This window comes from Mus pahari, chromosome 1, assembly GCF_900095145.1.
Source record: "Mus pahari chromosome 1, PAHARI_EIJ_v1.1, whole genome shotgun sequence".
In the NCBI taxonomy this organism is placed as follows: domain Eukaryota; kingdom Metazoa; phylum Chordata; class Mammalia; order Rodentia; family Muridae; genus Mus; species Mus pahari.
In genome coordinates, this window is record NC_034590.1 from 111,741,867 (window position 1) to 111,755,304 (window position 13,438).

At 54.0% G+C, this 13,438-nt stretch overlaps 2 protein-coding genes across 5 annotated transcripts; both read left to right on the top strand.

Moving 5' to 3' along the window:
• Positions 1 to 392: 392 nt before the first annotated feature.
• Syt8 (synaptotagmin 8) lies at positions 393 to 5,741 on the top strand. 4 transcript variants are annotated; one of them, XM_021208705.1, is made up of 9 exons: positions 393 to 504; positions 3,383 to 3,586; positions 3,670 to 3,857; positions 4,239 to 4,337; positions 4,467 to 4,625; positions 4,699 to 4,866; positions 5,003 to 5,108; positions 5,198 to 5,331; positions 5,415 to 5,741. In XM_021208705.1, the coding sequence occupies exons 2-9, from the start codon at positions 3,487 to 3,489 to the stop codon at positions 5,646 to 5,648; spliced, it is 1,188 nt and encodes a 395-aa protein (XP_021064364.1). In that variant the 5' UTR covers positions 393 to 504; positions 3,383 to 3,486; the 3' UTR covers positions 5,649 to 5,741. The 4 variants fall into 4 exon arrangements, with proteins under 4 accessions (XP_021064364.1, XP_021064381.1, XP_021064374.1 ...); XM_021208722.1 differs by having other exon boundaries at positions 3,476 to 3,586; positions 3,688 to 3,857; XM_021208715.1 differs by having other exon boundaries at positions 393 to 493; positions 3,476 to 3,586; positions 3,688 to 3,857.
• Positions 5,742 to 7,148: 1,407 nt separating this feature from the next.
• Tnni2 (troponin I2, fast skeletal type) lies at positions 7,149 to 9,810 on the top strand. Its single transcript, XM_021209069.2, has 8 exons — positions 7,149 to 7,201; positions 7,820 to 7,849; positions 8,042 to 8,048; positions 8,497 to 8,538; positions 8,629 to 8,757; positions 8,897 to 8,986; positions 9,312 to 9,488; positions 9,622 to 9,810. Exons 2-8 carry the CDS (start codon positions 7,842 to 7,844, stop codon positions 9,715 to 9,717), a joined length of 549 nt encoding a protein of 182 aa, XP_021064728.1. The 5' UTR covers positions 7,149 to 7,201; positions 7,820 to 7,841; the 3' UTR covers positions 9,718 to 9,810.
• The last annotated feature ends 3,628 nt before the right edge of the window (positions 9,811 to 13,438 follow it).

Here is a 13,438-nt window from a genome sequence, read left to right on the forward strand (position 1 = left end):
CCCAGGATAGTCCGCCACAGCGATAGGCAGCTCCCTTACAGGGTTCCGCCCTCTTTGTGCTGCACTGCCAGGGGGCACATTCTTCAACTAAGCAGGTTGTGACTCAGGACTTCTGGGCGTGTGAGCCTGCACAGAGGTCAGCCCAGCGGGCCTATCACCCCCTTTTGCAAAGTTTGGTGTGGCTTGGAGTAACCTCCAGCCTTGAGGAACACCCCAAGATAGCAGAGATAACTGCTCCAGGACCTCAGAGAGGGGAGACCTTCGCTCTCAAGGGAGTTTCCTGGCTTATGAGGGCCAGCAGTTCCGGTCATTAGGTGGGGCTCCCCAAAGCCCTGCCTCCACACCCCTTCTTCCCCGCAAGATTCATTTGATCACTAGCAACAGGCACCGCCGGCTCTGCTGTGGGCGTCAGGCGCTGCCCGAGAGTGGACAATCAGCCTCCCAGTGGCTAGGGTCTGAGCAAGCAGGCCGAGCCCACCAGTCACAGGAAGCAGTAGGTATCAGGTGAGGAAGGGGTCACCTCTGTGCTTGGGAACGGGTGACTTGCTTTTCTGGGGGAAAAGAATTCAGAAACCTGCTACCTATGAAACAGCACAAGCCTGGTTAGGCTGAGGGTAGGTGAGGTTGGCAGCAGGTCTAACCCAGAAATGAGTACCTGACCCTGGGCTGACAGAGAATTTGGAGGAGAGGCCTAGCACTGTTCTGCGTGGCTCCCGTCTTAAAGGGATCACTGGATGACATCCAGTACAAGACTGGGTCATTGTGAGGGACCCGAAAGGGATACCTGGAGAAGGTAAGGGCTCAAGCAAGCCCTGGAGAATGCGTGGATTGAGAGAGGCTGAGGCCATGGGTGCAGGCCTCAGACCCAGGTGTGAGTCAGACACCCTGCCCAGAAGGGGCTTGGAGATGGAGCAGGGACTCCCATCTCCTTTTCCTAGGTCAAACAGCTAGTCCTTTGAGAGAGACTTCTGCAGCAGTCACAGAAGACAGGCTGCCAGAGCAGGACGATAGGGTGGCACTAGAGAACCATGACACCTCTTTTCTGTCTTGTGCAGGCTGCTCACACTTTTCCCTAAAGTAGCAAACTGAGTGCTACTGATAGGTGGGGACCAGCGGGAAGAACGGCTCCACCTGGTGGCTGTCTTTCTACTTGCACCTTTACCACCATTGGAACCTGGGGGTCCTAAGGGGCCTCCATGTCTCCGGGCCTTGAAACTCTCCCTAGTACCAGGAGCTGGTGTTTCTGAGGCCTCAGAATCTTTCAGGAGACAGCTTCCAAACAGCCTGAAGCCCCCTGTAGGCATGTGTCACTGCCATGGTACCCAGGATGCCCTCCTGAGTGACATACAGTTAGAAGTCACAACTTCTGGATCCTCTGTTCCCCGTGCCACTTGTTCTTAGGGTAAGGGAGGGAGGACTTTGAACAAGAACACACACACACACACACATACACACACACATACACACACACACACACACACACAGAGAGAGAGAGAGAGAGAGAGAGAGAGAGAGAGAGAGAGAGAGAGAGAGATCAATGTTACTTTAATCCCAACATTCATACCAGCTCCACCATTTCCAAATAGTAAAATATTTTGAGCCCTACATGGAGGCCAGATTTGTTTGAGCCTGACCCTAGCCCTCTTGGGCTAGGGACCCTTGAGGAACAACATCTCAGCTCCGGCTCCTACCAGATTCTTTATAGTCATTGTGGCCTCTTATAAAAACCTTCTGCACCTCTGCTCCAGGGCCATGCCAACTTCAGAGCTACTGGGGGTGCTCTGACCACTGCTTATGAACTCCTGCCTAGCAGAGTCCTTCAGAAGGCCAGACGAGAGTGATATTCGTGGACAGGAAGGCTGTTGAGGCCTGCAGATCACCTCTCTCCATCCTCAGGGGACTCACCAAGCTCCTACTTCATCACCAAATTACAGATGAGTCTGAGACCAAGTTAGGGACTAGCTGTATGATTCATAGGGCCTGGGGATGATTTAAAATATGGTACTTGTGCTAAAAACTGAGGAATTTCAGCCTAGCACTGTGGCCCTTCCAGATGCCCACCAGACCACTCTCCATAGTCATATGGCTTCTTGTTAAAAACCCTCTGCACCTCTGCTCCAGGGCCATGCCAACTTCAGAGCACCAGCCTCAGGCTACCCTTGAAAACATCATGGTTGCATGTGTGCAGGAGGGCCTCTAAAGGGAGACTGAGAAGGTAGAGCCTGGTCCCTTCCTGATGTGCAGCTGCCCCGAATCACTGAGGGATGCAGGGTTCTGGGCTCTGTGAGCTGTGGCTGCCTCTCTTCCACCTGCCAGTTAGTGAAGCACTGATGTTGCAGGAGGAGCTATCCTTTGGAATCATGTTGGGGACTGCAGGCAGAGGGTACAAGAGCAAAAGGGTCTATTAGTCACCCCTGGAGGGGTGGGCTGGTCTCATAACTTGTGTGCAGGAGAGCTGGCAGGCTCTCCCGGCACAGTGGCGTTAGGCTCAATTTTTAGAAACTGAGTTCTGGCCAGCTGTTGCCATCTAGGGAAGCTGCAGGGGGTGGGGGGAAGGTCCTGAGTTCAGCGAGTCACAGTGGCTCCCAGTCCCCAGCTGAGAACCCCACCCTTTCTGCTTACGGGGGTGTGAGGGGAAGAAGCCAGCCTGCCAGGTGTTTCAGGCCCCAGGCAGGTAGGATACAGAGGCCAAAGCAGCTTCATGGCCTCCTCCTTTACACTCCCATGCCAAGGGTGGCCAAGCAGGCAGGTAGGCAAGTCTGGGCGAGCATTGATTCAGCATGGAGGAATGCTCAGGCTCTCCCAGCTATGCCATGCCCCTGCCTGCCCCTACCTCGCCCTCATCCTTAGGCACTACTGGCCTGGTGCCCATGCCAGCAAAGCTCCTTTAGCGTAGGCTTGCTGGAGCGCATGCCCACCTGCTGGTGGCCCTGTGCCCTGCATCCCCAGTTCCCTCCTACATGACCTCATAGCCCAAGCTACTCTTGAACCTGAGGCTACAGTGAACCAACTGTACTACCTTGTAGAAGATGGTAGGTCTTTGGAATGTAGAGAGCTATGATGGGTCCTCTGCAGAAGATAAGACATCATCAAAAATGAGAAAAGGCCTCTAAGTTCTAGAAAGAAAAAAAAGGGGGCAGAATTCTTCCTGATATGTAGGTTTGGAGGGTCCCAGTAAGCAAGGGCCAGCAAAAGCAGGCACCAGGCTGCCCCTAGGCCAGGCCTGTCCTACTTGGCTGGGGTTGGGAACTGGAAAAAGTGGCAAGAGTTGAAGCTTGCAGCAGCTAAGTCAGTGCTTTGGCCAAGGCCCAAAGCCTCTCTCTGCCTGGCTTCCTGGCTAGAGTCCTTGCCCTTGGTCACCTTAGGCTACTTTCTTGCTTAGGTTGGACTCAGTACTGGCTGCGGCCAGGTGAAGAGTCAGTACACAAAGGACCACGCCTCAAGTGACCTGGATTCCACAACTATCTCCTCAAAGCTGATAGGAGCATGAAGATGGGGCACGCCTCAAACCCCCTCAGCACCTCTGCCCCACTTGATGCCACAGCTGGGCCCAGTCTCATCCCAGACCTCATTACCAGGATCCCCTGTGAGTGGTTGGAACCTCAAAAGCGGTGTGGGCATGGTCCAGCCTAGTGGGGAGCCAGATTTTCTAGAGAGACATTTCAGGAGCCTGTGCCCCCGGCCTAGGGCCTCGCTGGACCCTCTTTATCGCCATCCTTGCTGCTGGAGTCCTCTTAGTCTCCTGTCTGCTCTGTGTCGTCTGTTGCTGTTGCCACCGCCACCGCCACAGGAAGCAACCCAAGGATAAAGAAACTGTGGGCCTGGGTAGTGCCTGTAACAGCACCACTACTCACCTGGTGAGGAGCAGAAACCCAAATCTACCTGTCTCCAAGACTGTACTGGCTCACTCCAGGGAGGCTGATGCAAGGTTCAAGCTAGGGAGCTCAAGGTGGCCCTGGCAGGCCTTCTTCTCAGCGGAAGGAGATGAGCAGAGGTGATGGGGAAGGAGTGATTCAAGAAGCAGGCAGATGCTGGTCCATGGGCCACTGGAAGCTACAGTAGTAGCAGTAGAAGCATATATGTCATGTTGAAGGGAGATTGGCTGGTCTCAGGGAGCTGTGCTGGGGACATGTGGGCTGGAATGCAGGTGGTGGTGTGATCTGTGTTACAATAGTCCAGATCTCTGGCTAGAGATTGGTCTCAATTATACTTGTCTGAACCCCCACCATCCACCTCAGGTTCAGCCAGATGTGGACTGCCTAGAGCCCTGCTCTGGGGGTGACCAACGGTGGGGACGACTCCTGCTGTCACTGGAGTATGATTTTGGAAGCCAGGAGGTAAGGCTCACTCAGCAGGTCCAGAGACTCTGTGGTTGATGGAGAATGTGATGAATGAAGAGCCAGGTAGAGGGGGACAGGAGAAAAGAACCTCCCGACCCCAGGCTGAACCAACCCACTGGCCCTCAGATTAGAGTGGGCCTGAGGCAGGCTGGAAACCTGAAGGCTGAGGGCACAGCAGACCCCTACGCCTGGGTCAGTGTGTCCACCCAGGCTGGGAGAAGACACGAGACAAAGGTGCACCGAGGGACGCTCTGTCCCATGTTTGAAGAGACATGCTGCTTTCTGGTAAGTCTAGTCTGGGTAGATAGAGTGGACTGGAGCCAGGGCAGCAGGACCCAGCTCATAGCCCTGTCTTCAGGTCCCACCAGCAGAGCTGCCCAAAGCTACTCTGAAGGTGCAGCTGTGGGACTTCAAGCGGTTTTCAGAACACGAGCCACTGGGCGAGCTCCAACTACCCCTGGGCACCGTGGACCTTCAACATGTCCTGGAGAGCTGGTACCAGCTAGGCCCTCCAGGGACCACTGAGGTGAGCCTGGCTGGTAGGGGCCCAGACTCTACCTGTAACATGGGTGAGGCCAAGGCTGAGTGCTGTACCTGCTGAGCCCAAACTCCCAAGGGTAAGGATGACCCTCCCAGCTGCAGCCTTGTCTTGTTGCCCATAGCCTGAGCAGATCGGGGAGCTGTGCTTCTCATTGCGCTACGTACCCAGCTCAGGCAGTCTGACTGTGGTTGTACTGGAGGCTCGGGGTCTGAATCCGGGGCTTGCAGGTGAGAGTTATACTTGTGTGGACAGGGAGCTGGACCCTTGCCGTGTGCATGTTTTGGGACTCCCTTCTTGAACTTTCTCGCTCGTGCAGAGGCCTATGTGAAGATCCAGCTTATGTTAAACCAGAGAAAATGGAAGAAGAACAAAACATCCTCCAAGAAAGGCACAACTACCCCCTACTTCAACGAGGCTTTCGTCTTCCAGGTTCCCATTAGCCAGCTCCAGGTAGGGAACCAGGAGGAAGGGAAGAGTGGCCTGAGATGTTGTGCCAGGCCAAACTGACAACCATTCCCTCTCCATGTCTGCAGAGTGTGGACCTGGTGCTGGCTGTCTGGACCCGTGGTCTGCAGCTCCGGACTGAGCCTGTGGGCAAAGTGTTGCTGGGTCCCCGGGCTTCAGGCCAACCCCTACAGCACTGGGCAGACATGCTGGCCCATGCTCGGCGGCCTGTCGCCCAGTGGCACCACCTGCGGTCCCCCAGGGAAGTGGATCGTGCTCTTGCCCTGCAGCCTCGCCTTCCCCTGCTTAGGCCTCGCTCCTGAAAACACCACAGGTCTCAGTTTTCCCAGATGGAGAGCTGTGGATATTTGTGCAGGCTTTTCAGATCTCTGTAATAAATGCACCCTCTTTCACACTCAAGTGTCCTGATGGAGCTCCGTGAGGAGGATCTGAGATACAAGGCGGGCTACACTTTGGCACCACTGTCCTCTCAGGGTTGGGGTAGGGTGCTCTGAACAGATTTGCCAGCTCTGAGCCTCTGCTCAAGGCCTGATTCCTAGTTCTTTCCCTGGAAAATGGGCACCACCCTCTCTGCCAGCCAGGACTGGTAGAGGACCAGGAGACTAGAGCTGGCTCTGTGAAGGCAAAGAGGGCAATTGAGGGGGAGTTGTGGGTAGGTACAGCTTGTGGAAGAGACCCCAACACCATGAGGGACAGTGATACAGTGTCTTATGCACTATCAGCAGGGGGCAGTAGATGTCTTTGGAAGCTGCTCTGGGGCCTTTGGGGGCTCACAGCCCTGGCTTGTGATATACCTCTTAATCCCAGCACATCTGGCGGGCTTTAGCAGCTCTAACCCTCCTCTGATCCCCAGGGGCCCCAGAGCATGGGTTGAGGCCAAGCCATGCTCTGGTGTCTCTGGGTGGGGTTCAGAAGCGGGAAGGGAGTGAGGGCCTGGCCCCAGTGAGCCGGGCAATGCAGGGCCTGCCTAGGCAACCAAGGGCCCTGAGCCCCCACAGGTCAGAGAAAGGTTCCTAGGGCGGTGGCACCACTCTCTGGGGTTGAAGGACAAGTTCCAAGTTGCCTGTGCAGAGGCACCCATGGGCAGGGTGTGTGGCAGGCGGAGAGAGGCCCGGCTGCTGGTCCAGGGACCCTCTCTTCCTGGGCAGAAAGGCAAATTCACTATAAGAGGTGGGCACCACTCTCCTGAGCCCTGACTACCTTCCACACAGGGCCTAAGAGAATGCTTTTGTTTTTGTTTGGGGCGTGTGTATATGTGTGTGTGTGTGTGTGTGTGTGTGTGTGTGTGTGTGTGTGTGTGTGTGTGTTTGCAGTTTTGCAGGAGGACTGGTGAGGTGAACAGTCAGCCCAGGGGTCCAAGCGGGGCATGATGAACACCCAGCAGGCAATGAGCGGCCAAGTGGGTGCAAAACTACAAGACCACACATATCATTTGACAATGACTCCAGCCTACTTTTGGTGAAGTCCGGTTTCCTTCGGAGGAAGACTTCAGTGGGTTCAGCTGGGTACCTTGGAGACCCACATGGAAGGTTACCCTTGCTGTCCTGAGGGCTCTTGCAGGAACAAGGGTGGCATCTTGAACTCGTCATTGAGACATAAATAGAGCAAACCACCCCCCACTCCCCACCCCAAGACTTCTTGGACAGGCCAGCGCCTGGGCTGGCTGGCCAGGCGGCTGGGCAGGTGGGGAGGCTCTCCTCCTCTCTGGGCCCCCATTGGTCTGAGGAGACTCCATGCCCTTTCTGAGCAGGGGCCCGGCCCAGGGAAAGCAATTTATACCCCTCCCTCTGGCCCACCAGCCCAACTCACTGCTGCCGGCCTGACCTCGCTCCCAGCACTGCTGCACAGCATCTAGGTGAGGCCCGGCCCATCTTCTTGAGGTGGGAGAATAGAACACTACTCAGGCTAGCTCATAGGAGGACTTCCCCGGGGCAGGGGCTTGGGGGTTTGGGGTCTGCTGCCGACAGCTCTCTCTGAGGTCTCCCACAGATCTAGGGTTGAGAGCAACAGGTGCTGCTGGGATAAGGCAGGGGTCTACAAGGGGCCTCGGATAACAGGCCCTGACTCTGCGGACACACAAGCAGGAGAATGTTCAGGTCAAGCAAGTAGAGACCTGAGCCCCCAGGCCACACAGAAGAGCACTTTCTTCCATGCATTTACTTCTCAAGCCAAAGGAGCAAGAGTTAAAAATAACAGGCTCACCCTGGCAGCCACCTGTGCTGGCCAGCCCCACCCCATCCCTCCCTCGGGGACAGCTGCAGCTCCTCAGGCCCCGCCTGGGACATTTTGGGAACACTTTCTCCTCTTACTTCTCACCCTCAGGGTGGGGGTGTGGGGGGGGGATGTCCTCCAAATCCTTGCCCTCTGAGAAGGTCTGAGTTGCGGGTAGAGCAGAAGTAACCTAGTGAGGCCAGGTCTCCACGCCTAGCCTCACGAAAGGCGAACACTGACACCATCACCTCTCTCCCCACAGGATCAGAGCTTGAGATCTCAGGATGGGAGAGTAAGTGATACCCAGGGTGACCTGCACTGCAGTCCCGCACCAGGGCTTGGGTTTCCTATCTCCCTGCCCTCTGTGGCTGTCACCCACCCCTTCAACCCCATCAAACCCTAGGTTTCATGGCTACTCCTGTGAGCCACAGTCTAACTTCTCTTTTTTTCTTCCACTCCCACCTCCCTCTTCCTCCTGGGACAGTGAGGAGGTGAGTATCACTAGAGGCTATAATGGTCCCCTGAGGCTAGGACAGAAGATACCCCTGTCAAGGCCCCCAAGTGCCCCACCCCCTTAACTACCCCAGAGAGAGAGGAAGTGCCTGCCCGGTGCTTTATGAGGCAAGGGAAGTAAGACTTGGGCCTGTCACAAGGGAATCACTTCTCCTTTCTAATTTCTGTTCACCACTCACCTTCCGGGCCTCCTCTTGCCCACAGCCCCTGAGGCCTGGCTATATACTGCCTCCTTATCCCCATTACCTGCTTCAGCCCTATGTACCACCTAAGCAGAGTCAGGACCACAGGCATGTGTCCCAGGACTAGGGGAAAAAAACCAGGGTCCTGGGCAGTGGCTTTGTTATGAACCCCAAGTCAGATGGCTCTAAGCAGGTCAGAGCTCCAGCTAAGGCCTGACTCTGACCCCTCTGTCCTGTCCTGCAGAAGCGCAACAGGGCCATCACGGCCCGGAGACAGCACCTGAAGGTAAGGGCGGGCTGCTGCAAAGGCCTGCGGATCTAGAGATAGGGGTGGGAGTTGACTGCAGACCCTCACTCCCGCCGATCTGTTTCTCAGAGTGTGATGCTCCAGATAGCGGCCACAGAGCTGGAGAAAGAGGAAAGCCGCCGTGAATCTGAGAAGGAGAACTACCTGTCAGAACACTGCCCGCCACTGCACATCCCAGGCTCCATGTCAGAAGTGCAGGTAGTTCCTTCCTGTCCCATACCACCCAAGACCCTACTATCCCCACTCCTCAGCAGGTCAACCCTACTGATCAGGAGTGGGAGGGGACAATGGTCCTCAAGTATCAGGGTGGCCACCCACCCACTGCTTGCCCACCCAGGAACTCTGCAAACAACTGCATGCAAAGGTCGATGTGGCTGAAGAGGAGAAATATGACATGGAGGTGAAGGTGCAGAAGAGCAGCAAGGAGGTGAGAGGGAGGAGCCAGTGGTGAGGGGGTGGGGCATATGGCATGGGGTGGAGCCAATGGTGAGGGGGTGGGACATATGGCTTGGGGAGGAGCCAATGGTGAGAGGGTGGGACATATGGCATGGGGTTGAGCCAGTGGCTTGCAGGGTAGCGCAGGCGATATGAAGGTGGAACCAGACGACATGGGGTGAAGCCAAGTGATATGGGGGTGAGGCCAACTGCTATAGGATGAAGCCAGGTGATAAGAAAGTAAGGCCAAAGATACAGGGCAAGATCAGGGACATGGAGGCTGTCAGGCCCCTAAACCTCCTGCTCCTTCCTCCCAGCTGGAAGACATGAACCAGAAGCTATTTGACCTGAGGGGCAAGTTCAAGAGGCCCCCACTTCGGAGGGTGCGTATGTCCGCCGACGCCATGCTGAAGGCGCTGCTGGGCTCAAAGCACAAGGTGTGCATGGACCTGAGGGCCAACCTGAAGCAGGTCAAGAAGGAAGACACTGAGAAGGTAGGTCAGGGCCCAGGGGAAGAGCCAAGAGGGAGAGTCCACTCACAGTCCCTTTCATAGATAGTGAAGCAAGGCCCAGGGTAGTCTGGAGAAGACTGGGGTGGATCTGAGACCTCTCTGGTCCTACCCTCAGGAGCGAGACCTGCGTGACGTGGGTGACTGGAGGAAGAATATTGAGGAGAAGTCTGGCATGGAGGGCCGGAAGAAAATGTTCGAGTCTGAGTCCTAACTGCCCACCTCCCCAGTCCCACCCCAGCATTGGGGGAGCACCCAACATCCAGTCTGGGAGTACTTGGCCTCACCCCAATAAAGGATTCGCATCCCTTCCACTGGTGTGCTCTAGTTCTGTCTCGGCCCACTCTGGAGCCCTGCTCCTGATCAGCACTGATCAGAGAGGCCACACTGCTTGGGTCGAGTTCAAAGACCCTGGGCTGTATCCTGTAACTGATGGGTATGGTCAATGTCTGGACCTGTCTAACATGACAGGACATAGAGAAAGATGACCATGGACTCCAACATACCTGAGTGGGAGTCTGGGATCAGCTTCTTTGTCTCTTGGGACAGTCATTCACTCAGAATGGTTCTGGCAGGCACACCCCAAGGCAGGCTCAGTCTCCATTCCTTCAGCACTGGCCTTTCTCAGGGTCCCATCTGAGGCCAGAAGTCAGAAGCCATCCTGGAAGGCTGACCTCTGTGTCCATCCCCAGACTCAGCCTACATCAACCCCACCTCCTCGTACACTAGTGCCTTCCCCTCTCTGTACACAAGGGATGAAGGATGGGCCTACACAGCTTGCCTGGATCTTCATTGCACCTCACAAAGGCACCCTGAGGAACATAGAGCCTAGGCTGGCTCAGCACTTGACTTCATAGCAGGGCCACAGGCTCAGACCATCCTACAGAAGTGCACATGGCTATTCTGAGTCAGCAGCTCCCCACTTCCTCCAGAGGCTTATACTCTGTTGGTAAGACCCGGGTCCCTTTTCCTGAGTAGAGCTGTGGCAGGCCCTACCTTGGCCCTGAAAGGAATTTTTTCGGTTAAATTCCAGGCCTTGGCCTAGCTAGAACAATATCCCCAACTCTTATCAGAGTCACTTTCACATGGCTGTGTCCACACCCTTGCTTTGTGTGAGATACTATCAGGGTCCTAGACCTCTGGGGGTTGGGGGGGAGATTCCAGAAGCAGTTGCCCCCATTCTGGAGCCATGAGGAACCCTGGCGGGTGCCCACTAATCTTCAAAATGCACTTCACTGAGGATGGCTCCCTGGCCCTCGCTCCAGCATTTGCAGTCCTGTATCCACCATGCTCCTTTCACCAGCTCCCAAAGCCCATCAAGGTAGAGCCTCGGTCCTGGACCTTCTCCCAAGGTCCAGACAGCAGCAGCCAGACCCTTAGGGACAGTTCTACCTCGACACAGAGCTAGGCAAAACAAGTCCGAGACAGACGGGCTCAGATGCAGAGCGACGTGACTAGGCATGTGCCTAGGGGCCAGGGATTACATGACACTTTGATGGGAAGCTGTGCATGGCGATGTCAGAGGAAAAGGGGTCCCACAGGAACCTATGTTTAAGGGACACAGGTGTTCCAAGATCAGGTTTGTACAGGGAAAAGATGGGTAGGACAATGGTCTTCCCACCTCTGTGACTCCTTGAGAAACTCCCTCTCTGACATGTCAAAGTATCAGCTCCTTTTCTGATGCTACGATAAAACAGCTTGACCAAAAAAACAACTTATGGGAGAAAGTTTATCTTGGCTTGTGGTTCCAGAATGTAACAATATATCATGGTGAGCAAACACAGAACAAGCAGTAGGTATGGTGGCCAGAGCAGGGAGACATCTCAATCACAAGCATGAAGCACAGGGAACAAACCAGAGGTGGTGCTAGGCTTTTCATTTCAAAGCTCATCTCTGGTGACATACTTCCTCCAGCAAGGCTGTACCACCTAGACCTCCCCAAACAGGGTCACCAAACTTGGGACCAAATGTTCAAATAAGGGGAGTCTTTCTCATGTGAACCACCCAATGCTCATAGGTGTGTCTTCTACATGACTCTAAATACTGTCAAATTGACAATCAATATTATCCACTCTAGGATGAAACTATCTTAACAAACAAACAACAACAACAACAACAAAAAAACCCCAAGAAAATGTCAAATACAAAAATCCAGATTGTGTTTGCTTGGGGTGGGTGGGGGCAGTGGGCAAAAAGAAGAGCTCTTCACGAGAATTACATCTTGGGAGATATAATTCTTGGGTGAGATGGCAGATTTATGGGTACTTGCTACATTTTTCCAGTGAGTGAATGAAATACAAGAGACCTCCACAAATCAAACCAAGCTGACTGACCCAAGGGCCTTGTGCAGAGCCCTGCCCCCGTGCCTAATGCCATCTGTGACCCCCACAGAATGACCCTGTCTTGCCTCAGCTGACAAAGCAGCAAGACTGAATGGAGCAGGGTATGGGCATGGCTGTCTGGGCGTCTGGAAGGATTCTTTGAGTAAGGACTAGAAGTAGGATCTGGGATGAGATGCTAATCAGGGTCTCCTAGGACATGAGAAGCGCCTAGGACCAGCGGCAAGAGAGGGAGAGACAGGAAAGATGAGCCTAGGACCAACAGCAAGAGAGGAAGAGAAAGATGCGGGATGCGAAATGTCTACAGGAACACAGTGCAGTCAAAAGTTGAGGAACCCCTGATATCCCACATGATACTTGCTGAGGTTTTGCTTTTAAAACTTTGAGTGCAAGGCCTTGCTTTTGAAAATGGTTATTGAAGACCAAGGAAGTAGGGCTTAGGAGGGTAGGGTAAGAATGGGGAGTAAGTGTGGGCTTGCAAGCATAGCCAGACAAAGGTGGGCAGGGCCCTGAACCCTGGGTACCACTTCAGAACCTCAGCTTCCTACCTGGCTTCCATCCTGTCCCTTTAGCTTTCTGCTTCTCTAACTCCCATCTTCAATGGCATCCATGCAATGACCAACTTGCCATCAGGGCTCTCTGCTCTGCCATATGCATGATCCATTGTTTGTCTCCCCCCATCTTCAGATGGGGTCCCCCACTCCTCAGCCTGTCATGCTCCTGAAAAAACAAGCCATACCAATGACTTGGCATGGGAGACCTTACCACTTTGCTGCTGGCTGGGACTTTGCACAGACCCAGATAGTCATCTTGATGCCCCCGACTCTGCCTGTGCTTTCTACCAAGGCGACTAAAGAAGCAATCACCAAAGCAGACTCGCCTTTCGCTCTCCTGTCTTGGCCTGTCTGAATCCTTGACATCATGATCAACTCACGAACCATCTCCCATCTGTCACCAAGCCTGTGCTCCTCACCTAGTCTTTTCCTAGAACCCCCTTTTATGGATCCAACTGTCCATGTCCCTCAGACCGTATAAACCTGAGCTTCTAGCAAAGGCCTGGATCTCCATCTTTCTTACGTGTTAAGCACTTGGGAATGAACCTAGGGTCTCATGTGCACTGGACAAGTGATCTAACATTAAGCTATGTTAAGTGTTTTACCATTAAGCTCTTTGTGATTATTTAAGACAGGGTCTCACTAAATTGCCTAGGCTGGTCTTGAACTTGGATCCTCCTGCCTCAAGCCTCCTAAGTAGCTAGCATTGTGGGCTTAAGCCCCAGGCCCAACCTGACTCCCCATCTTATAAAAGAATCTGTCTCTATCTCTCTGAGCACTGGATTTTTTTCTTCTTTCTCTCTCTATCCAGTTCCCTCAAAGAACCTGGGAAAGTTTATATCAGGCCTGGTGTAAGAGGTAAAAGCAGTCTCTTGGTGTGGTTAAATCTTACCTCCTTAGAGGATGCCATCCATCAGCTGATTTTTCTAACTGGGTAAAAGCGCCACTCAAGGCCACTAAAGTTTTAAATTAGGATTAACTATTTTAACTAATTGTTTTCCAAAGGTCTTAAATTCTAGCCAAGATGGGGAGTCACAGAACT

What these genes read in the sequence shown, in the direction of transcription:
- Syt8 (XM_021208705.1), top strand. Translation starts at nt 3,487, where the DNA reads ATGAAGATGGGGCACGCCTCAAACCCCCTCAGCACCTCTGCCCCACTT. An exon ending in CCTCATTACCAGGATCCCCT is followed by an intron (nt 3,587 to 3,669) that starts GTGAGTGGTTGG and finishes ACATTTCAGGAG; the next exon opens with CCTGTGCCCCCGGCCTAGGG. An exon ending in TTCCCATTAGCCAGCTCCAG is followed by an intron (nt 5,332 to 5,414) that starts GTAGGGAACCAG and finishes CCATGTCTGCAG; the next exon opens with AGTGTGGACCTGGTGCTGGC.
- Tnni2 (XM_021209069.2), top strand. An exon ending in CCCGGAGACAGCACCTGAAG is followed by an intron (nt 8,539 to 8,628) that starts GTAAGGGCGGGC and finishes TCTGTTTCTCAG; the next exon opens with AGTGTGATGCTCCAGATAGC. An exon ending in AGAAGGAAGACACTGAGAAG is followed by an intron (nt 9,489 to 9,621) that starts GTAGGTCAGGGC and finishes TCCTACCCTCAG; the next exon opens with GAGCGAGACCTGCGTGACGT.